This window comes from Brachionichthys hirsutus, unplaced genomic scaffold, assembly GCF_040956055.1.
Source record: "Brachionichthys hirsutus isolate HB-005 unplaced genomic scaffold, CSIRO-AGI_Bhir_v1 contig_745, whole genome shotgun sequence".
Taxonomy (NCBI): Eukaryota; Metazoa; Chordata; class Actinopteri; order Lophiiformes; family Brachionichthyidae; genus Brachionichthys; species Brachionichthys hirsutus.
Genome location: NW_027180354.1, coordinates 212,144 through 232,701, shown reverse-complemented (window position 1 = coordinate 232,701; position 20,558 = coordinate 212,144). Strand labels below are relative to the sequence as shown.

Genomic DNA, 20,558 nt, shown 5'->3' with positions numbered 1-20,558 from the left:
CAACTGCGAAAAAAGAAAAAGTCCATGTTGTAATGCTCTTCATTAAATTATTTGATTCACCCTATTTATGAACAACATCATAATTAAATAAATAATACACCTTTACCAAATAGAAAAATATACCTGTCAGTCAAAAGTGTCGTCTCAAAAAATAAGTCATATATATTTCACATATTAAATTAGAGCAGATTATTTAATTTATTTCTGGATCTGAGAAATGGCCGAGAGGATCTGGATAACACTCATTTTAAAACAGCATAATGTCAACCGTGTAAATAAACAGTAAACAAGCATAGAAGAAATATAACTATATATAACTGCCATATAATTAAGTTTAATTATGATAATTAATTGACATCCCAATTATTCACATTTAAAAACACGGAGTTTGCAATAGATAGTGGAACACAAGATAAGATAGCAAAATGCCACTGTAGGACAAAGAGATGAGCTGGGAAGAGAAAGGAACAGAATCTAGGCTACTTAGAGCCCAAAATAATATCATTTGACATTCAAGATGAGTGAGGTCCTCAGTGGCAAAACAAGCTCACTCAAGTGTTACCATTTTCCCATTAAGAAAGAGAGAGGGGTGAGCAGGGAATGACTCCATTCCACATTTCCCCTCTTTCATTGGTCAGTCATTCATCTCCCCAACCTATTGATCTCCACTTCACCAGATCATTGCTCTCTGTAACGCCTCAGCACCACCAACAGTCATAATAGTACATTTGCTAAATGAATGTTGAGCAAATAAAACAAATGCCCCAAACTAGACAGTCGGGACTATCGTTCACCTGAAGGCAAAACAGAGCCTTGCTTTAGTCTGAGACAGAGACACAGGCAGTAAGACAAGATTAAGTGATGCCAACAGACATGCATGCATCACTGACGCACATAGCATTTTATTTTTTTGGCAGCAACGTGGAAGTGAGAATGAGTCCGCTTTCATTTTCCAAGCGCTGGATGGAGGCCGATGGAAAGGTGAAGGATGGACTTTTCATTGGGCTCTGCCCGAATGCCATTTCTCAGAATGTCACCTGGCCAGCAAGGTCTTAGGTTTGCAGTCAGTGGCATTTCGTGGCATAATTAAATTTAGAAGAGGTGGCAGATACACAACAGGAGTGTTCCAATACTGGAAAGATTGGCATGTTTTGTGTAAAAGCAGTTATTTAGCAGTAATACATGACATGGGTAACGGACTAATGGAAAACCTTTCACAGATGACATGCCAGTCTATGATTAAGTAGTGTTAGAAATATCCATGGAAAATAATAATGGATGAAAAATAAAATAATAAGGCGTAAAGGGCTTAGAGTTCAAACACGGCAGACACGTTGCCTGCCGGGTCAGACATTTATACTTCACATGAGGTTTTTCTTAGTTTCCTCTTATTTTGCTCTCAAATTATTTTGAATACAGTCAGTGGAAATTACTGGCACTGAAAATTCAAAATGGACAGATATGACCGAGTCATAATTATATTAATTGTTAGTGATGATCTGTTCTCATTGGGTCTGTAACTGCACTTTTTCCTCCGTTTTAAACAGCACCTTACCAACTAGATTCCCTTCTCATAATATCAAATATTAAAATTATCCAAAAGAACAAGGTTAGAGCTTTATAAGTGCCATTCAACAGACCCTTGGAGCCTCGAGCCAGTCACATAATTAATATTGAAACTATTATCTACCTTTTCAATTGCATGTCATATCTGCAAAAATAGAGTTCTCATCTAAACGCTCAAGTGGTAAATAAATCAGTTGGATCTGGTAATTAAACCTGGGTCCACCATTTCCTCCTTTGTGTTGGCTTCTTCAGGCAATATCCCTCCCATTGAAGCAGCATGTCACCGCTTCCTATAGATAGAGGCATCTAGCCAATAAGTCTCTTAGCTATAAGGTCTACCAGAGGAGCAATGAAGATGGTCCTGATTAAAAAGAGGAGAAAAAATTAGACGAGAGAGATAAAGCTCTTAAAAAGATCAGCGTGGTTGAGCAGAGGGACTGAAAATAGAGAGCAGGATCACTAAGACGGCATCCGTGACTGGGCATGCATTAGCTGGTTACATCCAAGTGTGAGGAAAGGCGACATAAACTCCAAACACCCCATAACCCCACAGTCCCCTGGGAAATGCTAAGAAGACTTGTTGCATGGATTCTTTTTTCTTTTTTACCATTTCAAAGACAACAAAGAACCAGAAAAAAGTACACAATACATTTCCATTTTTACTACACAAGAGAAAGCAGCACTTTGAAGAAAGTGCTGCAATCCCTTTTAAAGCTGGCCGTACCATGTCACTGTATGACAACAGAAGTGCTGAAGTGGGCAGAGACAACGACCATCTTAAAGAGGTCGGTTTGAAATGAAGAAAGCATCCACTAAAAACACTGGTGTTAGTCTGTCACTCCAAAGCTTGGATGCGTGAATGCTGCTCCAACCATTGTTTTCAAAACAATGAAAAGAATCGACGCGGGAGCACTTTGACAAAGCTCTGTCGTTGACATGTATTGTTATTACAGTCAGGTCCATATTTACTTGATTATGTATTATGTGTGTAATTATTAGAGAGGCTGGGACCTGCAGCCAGTACTATTTTAGTAAGAGAAACAAGAAAATAAAATCAAGCAGAAAACCTGATTGTGGCACGCCGAGCGCTCGTCTCCACACAAACACATCGACACTATTCAAGCCCCGGGACATGCATCGTTCAAATCGTTTCTCCCTCCGTCACAGCACAGTCTTGCCTCTGGCCATGCACGTTGACACCAAAGCATCAGGAGTTGCTCACAAGTGGACGCCTACTCCATCCCTTTAGACTTTGTTATTGTAAGGCACGGAAGTAGGAAGAGGGGAAAAGGGACGCGAGAGCTGAGTGGGGTGACATTAACATCTTGTGAGAACAGGCATGGCCAGAATACATCCTCCAGGATGTGAGGATGCATAATCTCCCCGCAACATCTGGTGCAAGATGGGTAGGAGGAAACAGCATGAAGGCATCCGACTGTCCAAAGACTCTTGAGCGAGACTAGAGCAAAAATAAAGACCATTCAGCTATGTCCTCCAATGAGGCGACAGAATGCATGCAGTTTTTTTTTTCCTGCTTATTATCTGAAGTGCTTGGAAGAAGAAAAAAAAAAAGATTGCTTACAATCTTCTACAATCGATCACTTTGTTTGAACGCTGCAAATCTCTTCTGTGTTTAATGAAAAATGCAGTTAAACTTTATTGATTGGGAAGAATGCAGAAATTGTGTTATGCCTGTTCTTCAGTTGATATGGCTGTGTAGTTACCTCTGTAAGGTCGAAGCAGGTTACCACACAGGTGGTCATCCTTTAAGTCACAAATATTGAACATAATAACTGCAATAACTGTTGGAATTTGATGTACAAGCACTATTTGATCCGGAGAATCTAGGTTAATACCTCAATGGCATCGGTACATTTACCCTGTATTTTCTTATCAGTTGCTTTGCTGTGCATGGATGTAGAACACATCACGTGATTCAGCTTTACTCTACAAAGCATAATCTGGTTTGATTGATCCTATAATCTCTAATAACTGTAGGCCCCAAATATCTAATTCTGTGTCTCATGAACATCAAATATTGTATAATATATTACAGAGGGTAAATTAAAAATAAAATGCAATTACCCTTCCTCCCAGGGTTAAGATTAAGATTTAGGCCAATGTGCCTGGCTCAGAGAGACAAAAAAAATAAAGAAAATATTATTAACCTTGATCAGATTAATTTAAATCAGTGTGGTCATCTGAGAACATGTCGGACCCAAAAACCTCAGAGCCTTTAATCAGTTACTGTCCAGTTATGTTCAGTAGAGTACCAGTATAGTTTAGCATCTCATGTGTTCGTGAAACAGACATGCAAATGACAATGCCAGACCAGAGAAGGGATTACGCTGCACAAAAGAATGTGCCATTGTTCTTTCCATATCAAATAGCTGTTGTCATGGATACAAGGCCAATTGTAGTTCATAATTACATACTCAAAAACAAAGTCATTAATACTACAGACCTCCTTTGTCATCCACTCTTTGCACCACCTAGTGAAGCATGGTGTTTGATACACAAGGCAAGGGCATCCTTTTGGCACTTTGCACTCTCAATTTAGCTCCATGATGTTAAAGTGGCTACCTCTAGGTCGTAAGCCCATTCAATGACCTCTATTTATTTTTGCAAGCCCCTAAAGGAACACCACCGCAGTAGCAGACAAGGAAACCTGCACTTACACAATGAACCAACACATCCCTAATGGAGTCCCCTGGGGCAAAAAAAAGAAAAAAAAGAATCATCATCAGAGATGGCGATGCACGGCTGGTTGAGGTAAAAACAGGTTACTGCAGCAGGCAGATCATCAATCCAGGCCTTCCAGTGAAACAGCAAGTATCACCAGACCCTTTCAGGGGCACAGGTCTCTCTGGAGCTTTCAATGCCTCTCTACATCATCAATCTCAAGCAACGTTGGAACACATGGTCAGCGACACTAATTAGATATGTTCACAGAGAGAGGCTAAATATAGGATAAAGGAGTGGCACAGCACATGGAGGGTTTGCTATCAGTGACGATGAGCCATTAAACGACTATTGAGTTGTCTTGTTGGTGCACAATGCCCTGAGAAGAGGGACCACGACTCCTTGTTTTTTATTAAATAGCATGGCTTTGGAGAGCATACATTATTAGAGGCTGTTAGATTTGCAGCCTCCTCAGTTTTACTAAGTGGCCACATAAAGCTGAAATGTGTTCAGAGTCACCCGATGGGACCTTGTGTATAGAGTTGCTGGTGAAAACACCAAATGCTGGACACCGGATGTACAGAGGTGGTGCACCCCCTTACAAATAGGAGTTAGCACTCAAGTAATACTTAATCAATACTCAACAAAAACTCATGGCATGGTAAAAAGCCCCATAGAATATCAGAAGAAGATAAACCGGAAAACCGGAAGTTTTCGCTTAAAGGATAAAATATTTACATAACACTATATTTGGCATTTTGCTACAATACTTTGTACCCTAAAATAAATGTGTACTTTGTCCTAGAGACTGGTTTTACGGTTTAAATCTGATGTAAATTTAAAAAAAGAGGACACAGAGTTCCTCAGGAGTCACTTTGTGTCCCTTGAAGAATAATATAATAATAGCCTATATTTAATCATCTGTTCCTTTTCCTAACTCTCTACCCCCCAACCCTCTTTCTCTCTCTCCCTGTCTCTACCCCACCTCCGTCTCATAGAGTACCCCTTATTGTACTCTGAATCCATCTAGAGGGACCACTCTATAATGTTCAACTGCCTCCAAATATTCATGCTCCTACCTATTGTACTCTGAATCCATTTAGAGGGACCACTCTATAATGTTCAACTGCCTCCAAATATTCATGCTCCTACCTACTGCCTGACATTTTCCTATAAAAGGGATTCAGTGGAACGGACACGACATCCAGCATCAAGGGCGCGCACACACACACACACACACACACACACATGCACAGTCATTAGAGAGGACTGTACAAGCAATCTGAGGAAATGTCAGAATTAAAATTGGTTCTACTGATGTAGCTGATGACAATAAAATTGCACCATGATATGCTTTTATATTTCCAATATGTAATAAAACAAACAATTCACGCTCGGTCTACACATTCACTTCACTTGTCCAGCTCGAATGAATAAAGTATGACTTCCGTGACATCCAAAGCTGGCTCAGGCTGAGTGATAATCCATCACCTTGAACTCAGCATGGAAGAGATGGAGCGCCATGAAACGTAACCACATGAGAGCATTTTACTTTTCAAAGCCGAGATTCAAAAAACGCGTTTTTCTGTTAATCAATGCAATGAGAGCGGCAAAGTCTGTTACCCAGCGGATAAACCTCTGCCGGAACAAAGCGAAGTGGAGACAGGAGCATCCTGCAGAGAGACAAGCTCAGGCCGGTGTAGCCGTAAAGTCTGCTACATCCAGTACTAGGTTTAGTGCCTGACCCAAAGGCTATAATGAGGTCCCTCAGGGACCCTGACTGGTAGCATTCATTTAACAACTTCAGAGCTCGTACAGGAAAGAAATGTAGGAATCTCAAAACTGTCAAATTCTGTTAACTGCAACAAAAGAATGCCGAATGTTAAATTGACAAGAAATTGCCAGCCTCTGCCATACATATAGGAATGAACTGCAGTCAAAACAAGAAGAAAAAGGACAAGATAAAAAAAGAAATTGATCATTCGAGTTGTGTTCTGGTCTTGTTCTAAACAGAAATGTAGGCCCCTGGAAGTCACTTATAACCGCAGTCCAAACAGACAATGCTCCTCTTACAGCTTTAACAAGCAGCCAGCATCACCATCAGTAGTGGCATTAAAGGAAGCCATCAGAGGGTTAAAAGAACAAAACATTTGCATCTTACCTTCAACAGCATACTCTTCAGCTTCAGGGAGGGGGTGCGCAGGACATGCATGGAAAAGAGAGAGAAAAGGCACAAAGAGCAAACTCATTAGGTTAAATCAGATTATTGACAAGTCAACAGCAAGTCTTCAGATCTTGGAGATTTGTCTTTCTATCGAATCTCCAAGATCAGTATAGATACAAGATGTTGTGTTCTTATGTGCCTGAAAACATCACCAAATGTTATTCTCTTTAAGACGTGTTCAGCAAGAGTGTGCAGCCCACAGTGTACCAAAATACTGCAACCCACGCTACCCTCCGCCTCCTGAACAGAGCAGGATCCTTCAGTCAAAGAAGATCTCCAGCTGAGAGGCCTGACATTCCCACAGTTCTTTCCGTGTCAGTGACACAGGCGAGGAGAGACAAATGGATCAGGCTCCAGCTTCACTCGAAACAGATCGAGCTTCCTGCCAATCTCCAGCCTCGGTTTAAAGATGAGGTATGACACAAATATGCAAACTAGCCTGTAGCTTGGCATATGGTCCCTGTGGATAGTTCGTTGAATTTTGATCTGCTGATGTGGCTCGTGGCCCGGGGGGAGGTCTTGAAGGGACACGTCTGTGTTCTAGCTTGATCAATAATGTTTTGATGCAACTGTACACACTGTGTTCAATGTGTTTGGCTGCTGCAACATTAGCAGCTGCAGGCACTCGTTTTGATCCACAGTTGCATGCAATTTATGGAAAACTGTAAGGCTGAGCAAAGTGAAACACACGAGGGCTGCAGGCAGAAGGAATCTATTTTCGAAACCCAACAGACACATTATTCAGACTGGTCCACTCCAACTTTCACACATGAACTTACTCGAACATTCAGTTCATTGAGTGTGATACATCATGGCATTTTATCATGAGGACCATAACGCAGCACAAGCGTTCCGAAACAGGCATGCAGCGTTTATTCCAAGTTCACAGTCACCAAACCTCAGTCATCCTCCTGAGTCAAGAGGGCAGCACAGGAGTAGCGCTACAATTTGGGGGCTTGGAGTCAGTCCCATATGATTTAGGAAGCACACGCAGTTTAGCAATAGGATGTGACGATAACAGCAGTTAGTTAAAAATCTAATGAACCAACAGCATGCTTGAGAAATAGCTGACAAAATGTCCCCAAATGCCGGTAGCACCGGTTCGTGAAAGGGGTTCTCTGAAGGCAGCTTTTTGAATTCATCCGTGCGTGAACCGAATCATATTATCAGTTAATGGCTTTCTCTTCCAATGTGAGACGCAGGCATCATTATGGAGCATTGAGTTTGAACGACATTATAGAAATCACAGAGTTATCATTTTTGCTTCTCTGTTTTGCCCCTCCTAAAATGCTACAACAGCTCCCAATTAATTTAAGGTGAGTTTAGCGTGGCAGGATGATTACTACCAGTAAAGTCAGTCAATACGAAGTGTCACTGTAAAGCTGTGAAGAAATCTGCCCAAGTGTAGACACTGTAGTCTACCAGCACACAGAGCAGGAGCCCATCACCAATGAGTGTTTGCCAAGCTGAAGAATAAGAAACGTGCCGTCTGATGTAGCGCAGCCCTGCTCACATTGCATTATTTAATTTCATTTTATTCATACGCACAATAATAAACATAAACAAAACATTACAAAGGCAAATAATAGTGCAGGAGAGGAAAATAAGCCGACTGGGCTTATATAAAAATCCTCCCCTCAAGTTCAAATTAACTAAACAAAATCAATCAATGTATACATAAAACAAAAAAAAGGAAGTTAAATGAAAGCTAAAAAGGAAAAGAGACACGGAAAAACCCAGCAAACAAACTGAGCAAAAGAAAGAAAGAAAATATAGAAAATAAAATACAGTAAAATAATTTAAAAAAATAAATAAATCCCAACATCAAAACAAAAAAAAAAACAAGAACAAAGATCATACAAACTACAAATTAATTACAAAATACTATACATGCCTGGAAATAATATACTTCACTAAATTAGATTTAAACGTTGTGTACGTAGATAATAGTTTTAACGACTTTTCTAAAGAGTTCCAAAGTTGGGGACGCAGAATTTGATAAAGAAATTATGACTCGATGAGTCATTGTTTCTATAATCCCTGGCCATGACTCTGCTTTTCCTCTCGCCTCATCTGTGGTCACCGTCCAACACCCATTCTTTCACTCTGCCACCCTTCAGCTCCTGCCCCCCCCTCCACAAAAAGGACGTTTCATGTTGTTTATAACATCACCGGCCATGACATGGTCTTTCGTGTCCACTAATCCCTCAACATGGTCTCTAATCTTTTCTTTTTTGTTGTGGTCCCTCCGAGGCTGTCAAAACTCAGCTTCATGTCAAAGAAAAGAGAACAGAAACACATTCTGAAACACAAGAATTCATCTTTTCAACTGTCTAGATGCCTGCTTCTTCGGATTCAACCACTCTCATTTTTGGAAAGACATTAACATTATATTGCAAATGTGTTCTTTATTCTTCCTTTTTTTCTGCAGGAAATGAAACATGGTGAACAGATGGGCGGGGCTAAGGCAACCCATTCCTACAAGGCCTATAATCCCAATTGTGATGGATGTAAATACAGTGGGATGAGACACAAGGCATGATTTATTTCCTTCTTAATCACTAGCAATGCTAATTTAGAGGGACATCAATCCCAATTGTTCTAAACTGTTTCCAACTTGACTCTCATCTTGACAGTTATTCCTCTACATCAGGCATCGTTTCATTCTTGGAAAACTTGGGAAGACTTGCAAAGTCAAGCCTTAGGGAAGAAATGTGCTTTCAGTCAAACAGTTTGTGGCATACAATCCAAGTCTCCAAAATCGTCCCTTTTATCTCATTGATACTTTTCAGCAATCTTTACGACCCATTAACTTTATCCCAGAGCATGTATCTCACACAGCCTCGGGCTTTTAGCTCCACGGGGATCCGGGTATTTTCATTGTACTTCGTGATTCATATGGGAATTTAGGGAACCCCTTTCCGGAAGAAGTAGCTCAAATCTTTCTAATTCTTATATGATGCTCTGATTCCAAAAATGGGCCTCAGAATTACATCTAATGTCATGCAGAAGAACAAATTATTTATTCCAACATGACTTCAACCATTCAAAGACCACAGGAAAGTTAAACGGCTAAGAGCTCACATTCAAATTCACACAATTCCTAAATGTTTTAAAAGAAAATAAATCACAGACAGTCAAATGGCATTAAAAAAAATGGACATGAGCTCCCCAATATAGGAAAAACCAAACAAGAAAGCAGTGAAGATGAATTTCTTCACCAGTGAATCCTCAGGGGCTTTGGAGGCAAATGAGACTTTCAGACCTAATCCTCAAAAAGCCAACTAGAGGATTTTTAAATGTGAGGAAAGCACTGCTGCGTAAAACAGAACATCCTATGTCGCCAAATTATTTTCTTCAAAATGCTGCATATTTAAAAGAAACTTGGGTACAAAAAGAGTACAATACATATGCAATTGTTGCCAGACGCAATGTAAGTTCCATATAAATGAAAAGTATTTAAGTATATTTCAACAAAGCACAAAATTCAGCAACCGCATAAGACATGGCTTCAAAAAGAACCACGACCAGCAACATATTCTCAGATCCGTAATTTTCGTCAAATGTCAGTCTGCTAAAAAGGCATGTGGCTTTAGAAATCAGCCAATACGTGTCATAATTTATTAAGACTGTTGATTACGCTCCCAGATAATTATCTATACGGAATAATCTACTCACAGCAGCAAGTTATCCCAGCGGGAGTTCAACACGAAACAACAGACGGCAAGAAAGTGATTACATCTCTCTCGGCTGGAGAAAACATCAATCACTCCCCGGCACAAGTTTGAAGATAACTTCAGATGAGATACGCAATGCATTTTTATTCCTTGCATTTTAAACAAGAGAAATAAAATGAGCATAAGCGCAAATTGAAACAAACACTTACTTTTATTTTATGTACTGGTTTTTTAGCAAGTAGAATTAAAACAGTAAATGGATGAGAATATATAAGAAGTAGTACAAATAAATATGCAGGGCAAATTAAAAAACAGAAGATGCAGCATTTAAATGGAAAGAGATTATTTACTTTCCAGATAATTATCCATCCATGGTAGAGGAACCTCTAAAGGACGCCCCCTGGAGGCCTTCTAAGAACAACCTGAAGTTGGTCCTTTCTACATGAAGGAGCAAAGCTCTAATCTACTTTGAGTCCAGCCACCCAACCAAGAATGCTCACACAATCTAAATGCATTCTTTCAGTCACTCCCAAGGGTGCAAGGTAGAGCATTCAGTAATCCAGAAGCTTTGCATTAAGGCTCAGCTTCCATCTTTACCACAACTGACTGTTATATCAATTTACTGCTATGACCCATGTCCCTCCCCTCGCTCATGTATAAGAGCCCAAGATACTGATATCGTCAGAGAGGGCAGTGAACCAATTTCTGGAAGAGGGACATGTCATCAAATTATGAAGGTTTAACTCTTACGCAGCTTCATACTTGGATCAATATTTACTTCAGCAGAAAAATGAAACTTGATTTGACATATATATATATATATATATATATATATATATATATATGTCATCTGGTAACCCATCCCAGTCTGCAAAACTCAAATGCACATAATTATATCGCATGGCATGCGTGTTACACTCTGTTCGAGATTCTGTAATTTTCCTCTTCGGAATGTCACTCAAAGGAGTAAGAATTTCAAAGATGAGAGGGAAGGGAAAACGTCATTTGCATACAAGACAGTTTGACATGACTTCAGAGATGCATTTATGGAAGTGCAATGTCAAAATTAGACAATCACAGACAAAGAAAAAGTGAAGACGGGGAGAATCACAGGGAAGTTTTGTCTTGAATCAACATTGTTGAAACTTTCTCTTTTTCAGTGACAAGCTAAAAGCATGTAACACGGCTTTGGCTGATTTCCGACTAAATCCTGACATGAAACACTGCCATCTAAAAATGTGAAAAAATTGTTTGCAGGTATTCAAATGCTGTCTCAAACCAAACATTTAGAGGGACAGCAAATTGACAGAGTGGCTGAAGATGCCACTTTTCTTCTGTTCCCTTTGTGTTTGAAAAATAGATTAAACTGTCTCCCTTTTGTTGCACTTATGGATAAATAGCCATTTTTTCATTGACGGAAGTAAAAACTATTCTGTTTCACTATGTATCAGCGAGATTTGCTGCTGTCTGCTGCTAACAGCGTGCAAAATGTCTGTTGTCACATTTACTTCTGCCGTTTAGCCTGCTTCCAACATTTTTATCAGAGTTCCTATCAGGATTGCTGAGATATGTTATGTTATCACCCAAACCTAGTAAAAAAAAGCATCAACAGTTTTCTGTTTCAGGTGCAATTAAACTGTACTGTAATAAAAGCAGTTTTTGAAAATATAATATAGTTCCTTTGTTTGGAGGGGTGCTTTCTATTGATTCATGAAAAACAAAACATTACCAAACAATTTGCAATATAATTGCAATGCTTCCCAATTCCACAAACATATTAGGTGTGTGTGATATCATTGTCTGAATTTCAAACAGCTAAATAAGTTGTGAAACATGTGGGAAATTATGTTTTATCCTGACTTGGCTGAAAGACGAGGCCCAACGTTGTGATGCTGTTGGTCCAATGTGTTTGATGTAAGCCAAGAGAACAAGGGAGTACTTGTGTGTCATTGCTGGCTCTTGACACACTGATGGATATTTCTAAATTATTTCAGCCTCATTATCGATGGTTTGTACGTCACAGCAGTGACACAAAGCTCAATCAGATTTCTAGAATGAGGTCATTGAGCGGATGTAGCTTGATAAAGTAATGGGGTCACACCTCTTTTGTCAATGTCATCATAATGCTCGGAGGTCAAGCGAGGGGATGGGGTAAAGGCAATTTTTGAATCATCATTGTCCCTGACAAGTTTCAACTACGACAAGGCTGGACAGTGAGGTGTAAAAAATCTAAATAGAATAATAAACAGTAAAAATAACTCAAATGTGGGTCCTCTTTAATGCATATTCTGTGTCAATATGAAGCTAGCTTTAAAGCCTTTTAATAGCGCTGGTGGGTTGACAGCAGTTTTAGTCTTTTTTTTGGAGAGTAAAATGGTCGAGACTGCGAGCAGTTCAGACATGGGAAGATTAGAAGGAGACGACTGCCTGTCTATTTGAGGCTGACTGGAGAGAGCAAGGATGAGAAGCAGAAAGACAGTGAAGGAAGACAATATATGCTGATGCTCAAAAAGACCTGAGATCATCTAGCCCAATATGTTCTGTGAAGGGGAACAATTAAAGGTTATGCCAGGTCAAGTCTATCTTGAAATGCCATTCTTTTTCCACTAACACTTTCATTTCCAATAGTGGGCATCCGGTGATTGACGGAAGCACAGTTCAATATAAAAATGTTGGAATCAACATCAAGTATGCTGGTTATCCTGTTCAGTCTATTATCAAGTCCAGATTTGATTTGATTTTTACAAAATACAAAGCTGGATTGCTGCAAATGGCTTCGTACAAGAGGAGGACACTCAGCACTATAGTATCCCTTACACTGACTGCAAGGGCTGAAAATCTGTTTGGTTGTAAAACTGATTTTCCTATAGACTGATACAAAAGCAGACGCATGATTAAAGTCTGGACTCTGGAATAATGCATTTTATTTGTTTGCACTTTCTTTGGTGGTGACCGTGCCAATCACTGCCATATCGTGCTGCCAATCATTTTGAAGCAGCTCATCCATATCAGAGAAAGGAGTCATCAAAGGCATAATCCTTCTAATGGAATACCGTTCTCAGTCTCACTTTTTCCAACTCTTTTCCTCAGATTCATCAGGTAGATGTTCTGTTCTCTGGTACCGTTTTCTGATACTTGGAAGACTGCCGACTTCAAGTGTCTCTTCATTAGTCTTAATTATGTATATGCAGGTGAGGAGGAGGGAGGATGTGAGCAACAAATGGATGCTGCAAGGTAGAAGTATCTCTTCAGCATCCGTATTCAGCAGGAAGTGATCACTTGTGGGGTGCATTATCATCATTAGCTACTGAAGGTAATAAACATGGATGTACCTTATTATGCATTGCATATCTTCATGTTATACCCAAACACTTTAGGCGTGTATTAAAATTTTTAGCACTGAAATAGTAGTCCAACAATAATTCAGAGTCCAGCATGCTGTCTGCTGGATGGTTTCTATGACGACGCTTAGGGCGTCATAGTTTATAGAATAAACAGTTGGTGCTGTGCACATGGACACGGCAGCAAATGCCGAATCCACCAAGCCTAAGCTATTCAGTTTGACTTTCGGTGGCTGCTGCCAACAGTGAGCCGTCACAACACAGTCCCACTTGACGTCCGCATGAACATTTTCAATGGAGCCCAGCTGTGGCCCGCTGATGAATAACCAGTCTCAGCATTGTCATGGAAACGATCTGCTTATTTTCCTTCCATCCATGTACACCCCAGGCTGTGATCCAGGATTAAAGCCAAAGGCCAAATGTGCTCATTTCTGAAGAATTCCATTTCATTATATTGCAAGACTGACTTCATTGTAGACATTTTTAGTCTTGTATGGCTTAACATTGTCAGGGTGGTTTTTGTTGACCACGATGACCTCCATCTTTCTTTCCCGTGCTTAGTCAATTAGTGTATCTTTCACCAAACAAGCCGTGCCCTGGCTTGGTTACTTCCTGTCCACTACATTAGCCTCCTGCAGCCGTGCAGACTTAATCACTTTTGATTTCCAGCTCAGCGCAGTTCTCACTACATTTAACCTTGATTTTAAACTCCATTGAAATCTGAACTAATATTCACGTGTCACTGCAATTAGATTCTAAAGTAATGACTAGCGCTCAGTTAATGGACAGATTGATTTGAGCGCAGAGGAAAAAAACATTTTCAAGTGCAATGCTTCCCTGATAGCAGCATGATGAACCAGACTTTACATGCAGCAGCGTTGCTGACTGAAGAAAAGGGCGATATTAAATGCATTCCAAGTCAAAGTATGTGAGTATGTGCTTTCCTGTGCACAACGTGCCTTATGTAGTTGTACATTCATGTTTCCTGATATTTCATTCTGACTGCTCCAAGACAATGGAAATTATATGTGTAGCTGGAAATTAGCAGCTGAGTGTATCATACTTTAATCTGTAAGGAAAACGTGAGCACTCACACCATCGAAATGAAACCTAGTGGCTGCTGAGCATTCCGGTCCATTAAAGCTGCTGTCAGGGAGTGTTTCTGAGTCTCTCTGTATGGCTGCTCAATGCTGATGGGAAATGGCAGCTCCAGTCAGCTCTAGCAAGGGCTTCCATTTGATTATAAGGAACTGAAACTCAAACTTAGAATTACTGGTGTTGTTCAGGATAAAAAGAAATATTGAATTATTTTTACTTTAGCTATGCTGTACGTAACTCAACATTGTGTCATTTGTATTTATACCGCTGCCGGTGGAAAGGACAAAAATACATTGCCAAATTGATCTTAAAAAAACAATGTGGAATCGTTCCATTTCAATTTAATATACGAGGTAAAATGTAAAACCTCTGAGTTTTTATTTTACTCAAACGTAGTTATTTTCTGTAAGTCCAGGCATGTCTGGAATCTTTTTTTTTATGTGTTCTTGTGCTCCAATAATCCCTGATTAAGGTGCCCTAAATAGATTTGTTTCCATTGCCCCAAAAATCCCTGGGTATGATCATGAGCTCATCAAATGTCACGAGAGAATCATATTTATTTGTCCCTCACTATCAAATCTTCTGTCAGATTATATCTTACAATGAATGAGAGAAAGGTCAGGTACATTGAAAAACCGAAAACATGAAGGATTGTTGTTTTGGATAGATGAAGAGCATTTTGTGTTTGTTTTTAATCAGTACCCAATGTGCAACCGGATGATATACTCGACATTATTATATCAGACTTAAGATAAAAAATGTTCACTGTTCAACCTTTTATGCCCCCCCATACAGATCTTCAAAGAAGATGGTTATATAAGATGAACCAATCATCTGCATTGAGTCATCGCTCAACTACACTGTGATCTATAATGGCAAGGCCTTGGGTCACATATTCAATGAGAAATGTTCATTTTTCATGTCAGAGGAATAACTGGAATAAATCAAAGCCTTCAAGGTAATGCTGTAAAATACGAGTGGTTTTCTCACTGTTACCATGTGTGTATACATGTATACTGTTCATACGTGTGGAGAAAAGGTTTAGTTACATTCAGTTAGCAACAAGAAATTCAGCTCAGTGACATCTCTCACCGTTAGCTGGCAGCATAAAACACACATTCAATTCCATGTTTGTCATTTCATGTACCAGTTCATTTAGAGTGTGCGGCTGCTACTTCCATTGTGTACTTTTCTATTATCTATTTATGTGTTTGTATCATGTTTAATTACCCATGTAGATGGATTTTTATTCATGAACTAAACCAACTTTTTTATTGTATTTGTGGTATTTGAAGAATGCCGAAGAATAATTATTTACAATACAAGTGTAGAGTGGCTTATTTTTCCTGTATATTACCTGTTGTTTCTCATTTAAGTTTACTAATGTTGTATTATTCAATATTTAGCCTGGAAAACAGAAGTAGTATTTTATAACAGTGATGTGATAGAGTGTCATAAAGTCATCTGAGAGAGAAAAAATATTGTAGCTGCCCTACCCTATATGGTAAAACTCCAAATCCAGGTGATGTCCCATGAATCACATTTTGAAAAAACTCATAGAAATGGAAAATAAATGCTAAAGTATAAGTCAGTCCACTTTTGTTTCTAGAACGCCAGCTTGCTTTTTTTAAATCTCAGAGCGAAGCAGGATCGTGGGCTTGTAGACAATCTTGGTTAAACTGCTGGTACATAGAAAAGGCTTCAGATGAATGTAGATGACCCACTTTAATCAGAAAAACATTCAAATGGAAGAAAACTAATGAATGTTTTTCTCTTTTAGAAATGTATACATGTGTATTTGTTTTTTATAGCACTTTAGAACTATATATAACTTTATATATGATCAAACAATGTGCTCGTATCATGACAGTAAGTAAATGTACAGATTGAATTATTACACGTGGGAGAAGTTTGAGACAAAACTCACTCTGGCAGACAAGGATGACTCAAACAACAATACCGAGTGGCTGCAGTATGAATCGCTGGGAGAGTATCTGTCAAGAGCTAAAATACTTGACCTGTTTATCCATAGGAAATTATAACATATTTGTGTTGTAGCAACTTATTTTGTGATTTTGTATTTATTTTTTTGTTACCTTCAATGCTGCCTGCAGGCACAAATGCTGACAGCTCCCTGAAAACCTGATGGAATGTGAGTGGAAGACAGTTTAATCATGGACAAATATGATTGTTAGGGAAAACATGAAGTTCAGCTTTTTGTAATGTATTTTACGAGCATGAGTTGTACTGTATTGTATTTTAGACTGACACTCGAAAAATAAAGAATAAATTGAAAAATGACCATACAAAAAAAATAGCACTATCCAACCTAAAAAAAATAAAAAAAATACTGAAAACAAAACATGAGGGATAGCAGCAAAGAGGAGGAGGAGTAATAGGAGGAGTGACAAATCTTTTAATCGGCCTCTCTCTCTCTCTTGCTATGTTTGCTTTGTGCTGGTTTTGGCCGGAACTCCCCGTCGATCTCCTCGTAAATTGCCTGCGTCGATGCAGCCTCACAAGCCTCCACGCTCTCCCCTAGTCCCACTAAAACGGTCACGCCAATAAAAGCCCATTCACATGTAATGAATTGCAAGAGAAGCTAAAGACTAAATGGGTTGATTTAGTGACAATTGCTGATGATCCTCAATTGAGTTAGGATTGAGCTGACCAGCCTTTCAGTCCCACGCGACTGCTGGAATCATTAGGGATTTCTAAAGGGAAATGAAGGCAGCCGATCCCTACTCCTTGCTAGTTATAGGACTTTAGGACGATGTAGAGTATGAAGGAAAATACCTAATCACGGAGATGCTGTAAAGCAGTCTATGAGTGTACGCTCACAGTGTATCATGATATATATATTAATTACAGATAAATTAATTACAGATAACTACAATACAAAATAAGTTTCTATTGCTTAATCCGACTGACTGAAACACCAAACTGGTAGATATTTTTGTAAATATTGCTGGGCTGGCCAGGGGTTGCTGGGCTACTGACAAAAAAGCGACCAAGCAAGCAACCGAGGACAGATCCCCTCTCAATGGATTCCAGCCAAAATGCAAAAAGTAAAAGAAATAGCAGGAAAAAATTAACAATGTGAAGACACAATCCTCCATCAATTTAAGGGTTATCTACCTCTGAAGTCAAATGGATTCACATTACCACACACTTAAGCAGATACTGTTCTCAGCATATATATATAAATGCACTGTGGAACTACATGAGGTATATGGATGTTAATAAACGTTTAAATACAGGAACATCAAGTATCTGCCTTATAGCGCTGCAAATCCAGCGTTAATCTGTGCTTCACCTTCACAGGCAGAAATCTGACAGATGTAGACAAAAGCATGAACATGAAATGTGAGCTTTCAGGTAAGATTATCTTTAAAAGGCTGAGTCTTGGTCAGGCAGAGGGACAGGAACAAAACAAAATCAAACATGTGCAGTGATTATAAGGGAAAAAAGCAGCTGGCAATGAAAAACAACACAGACGTGCCTTTGTCAAAGCAATTCTGATTTTTAGTAGACCATGCCAGATGCCTGTGTGTCTGGCTCACCGTTATGCTAGGGCCGTATTTGTAAAACAAATAGACTTCATTAGGTTAAAAAAAAAAATGCATGAAATATATGAAGCTGTGGGAAAGAAGTTGGTAGAGCTTGGGGGCAGTCTGCCACCTCTCCTACTTCAAAATACATGACAGGAAATTAATACTGTGTATTTATAAAAACACAGGTTTATGTGTGAGCTTTCTTCATCAGAGTGATTGTGCATATACGCCTAGGTTTAAGTGTGTTTCCTTACACTGTTATAATCCCCCCCCACCCATTCAAATACAACGTGGAAAAGAGTGGCACCGTTCAGAGCAATCGCAGGAGGAGCGTCTTCTCTTAAAGAGATCAAGTAATTGGGCAACGTGGGCTCCTACAGAAACAGGACATTGCAACTAAGCGTTCTGTTAGTTTGCATCTGTGGTGTAAAATTATTTTTCTATTGTTATTTTGCATTAAATGAGAAATTTTATATTGGTTTTATTTTTATTTGTATTGCTAAATTTGTATTGCTAAATGTCGATGATTTATGTACCAAGGACTTTCAACGGAAACAAGACTGCAAGGGCTTTTTTGAAATGTGAAATGCTCCTCTTAGACAGGATGTTTGACTTTATTTGTACTGTAATACATGCTGCTGTGTGACTGTACTTGTACTCTATTATATCTAATAAATATATTAATCATTCATCATCAAAGCATCAATTGCAAAGCAACAATGGTGCACTGACTGGCAGGTAAGACCTTCAGCGAGCGAATAACATGTTACAGCACTACGTTGTACAACACAAGCTAACATTTAATCTCCTGCCACTCTAAAAATTAAATGCCTGAACAAGTCCAACTAAATAAATAATTTGCTACGTGAAAAGACATAACAGTAGACAAAAACATGTTGCTGCCCCCCGATGAAGCCTATGAGACACGTTTACCTTCTTCTCTTCGACAAAAATAAAACCGCTGCTTGATGAGTCTACATTCCACCAGCTACACATTAAGGTCTGTTTAGAAAACAGCCATTGGAACTGAGAATCAGACGGGCTGACATTACCAAGCAGATAGAGTGCGTATATTGTCTGAAAAGGTCAGCGTAACAGGTTTCGTATGAGTTCAGAGACTCCGACTCGGAGGCTCAAGAGAGAGAGCGAATGAAAAGGCAGGCGAGAAGAGCGAGGGCATCTGCTTTGACCTAGACAGGGAATAAACAAACAAACACGCTGCCAGGCAATCAGAACACACTGAACAAACAGGGAGGCTGACAAATCTCCCTCATATCTCTGGAGCAGAGCCAGGTAGCACACAGGTTAGAAAGGTGAGGTGTTGGAACAACACACGGCTGGTGTTGATGTGACTTTGTAGCAAATCCCTCTTATTTGATCCATTAGATTAGCCCTCTTTTCTCATTGATTACACATATGGTTTCAATTCTGAAATAATAATTAGTCACCCGTTCAAGTCCCAGCGTCATTACCCTAACTGAATGGCTTCCTCTTCTGAAGGTCAATGAGGTGATTAAGCTGACTAAGTGTTGATTACTCTTTCATGGAGGGCTGTAATGGTCCTGCTCTTACAAAAGTAACATCAGGGATCATTTATCATTTATGACCGGGTGTTGCTAATGGCACGACGTGAAACACATACCCGCCGTTGTCAGTATAGCAGCAGAGCTCCAAGCCCAGTGTGTGCCATGGGCACTTATCATTGCTTATTATATTACACAATACGAGGAGAAAGCCAAATCAATTCAATGCTTGATGCTTTTCAGAATAGCAATATGGACTTTTTAGTGCTACACAGAATTAAATCCGTTTATGTATGATTGCATAGCCACACTATTAAAACACACCTGAGACTCACCTCAACTCCTTTAAAGGTCACCTGGTTATCATATTCCAATTAGGTGTCTATGATTCTAATGAGCTGTGAGCCTTGTGTTGTTGTTATTTGGTTTCTCTCCACCACTGTTTGTTGTCATTCTATTAGCTGAATCTGTGACATTAATTACAGACATATTTTACAGTAAATACAAGTTAATGAGCTTTTATGAAATTGGTTTGACGTGACCTTTTCATTTATTCATTAAAACCGCCCCCCTCCCCATGTCAAATTGCATTGTTGATGGTTGCTGATATAATGAAACACGGCCCTCTAAAATATACATAAAAAAAGAAAAACACAAAAAAAGCCTTTCCAATCAACATCAGGGACTTTTTTTCATTCCTTGCCATTTTCAATCGATCATTTAGCCATGTCATCCATAAATCTGTAAAATGCCCTTTTCAAGCTGCTCATAAACACCCTCATAGATCCCCAAAAATGCCACTCTGAGGCAAGAGCTGTTGATGGCAGTGAACCCACATCGGTTCAGCACCCCCTGTAGTCACGATGTGATGAATGCCAGAAAGAATGTCGACA

The 20,558-nt window shown here is 39.4% G+C and overlaps 1 protein-coding gene across 1 annotated transcript in view; it reads right to left on the bottom strand.

The window, feature by feature from the left end:
- LOC137913962 (neurexin-2-like) overlaps nt 1-20,558 on the bottom strand; it is a 161,798-nt gene that overhangs the window by 122,885 nt on the left and 18,355 nt on the right. Inside the window, exon 2 of the mRNA XM_068757582.1 lies at nt 6,410-6,430. Within this exon, the coding sequence (XP_068613683.1) occupies nt 6,410-6,430 (21 nt within the window). The remainder of the gene's footprint in view (nt 1-6,409; nt 6,431-20,558) is intronic.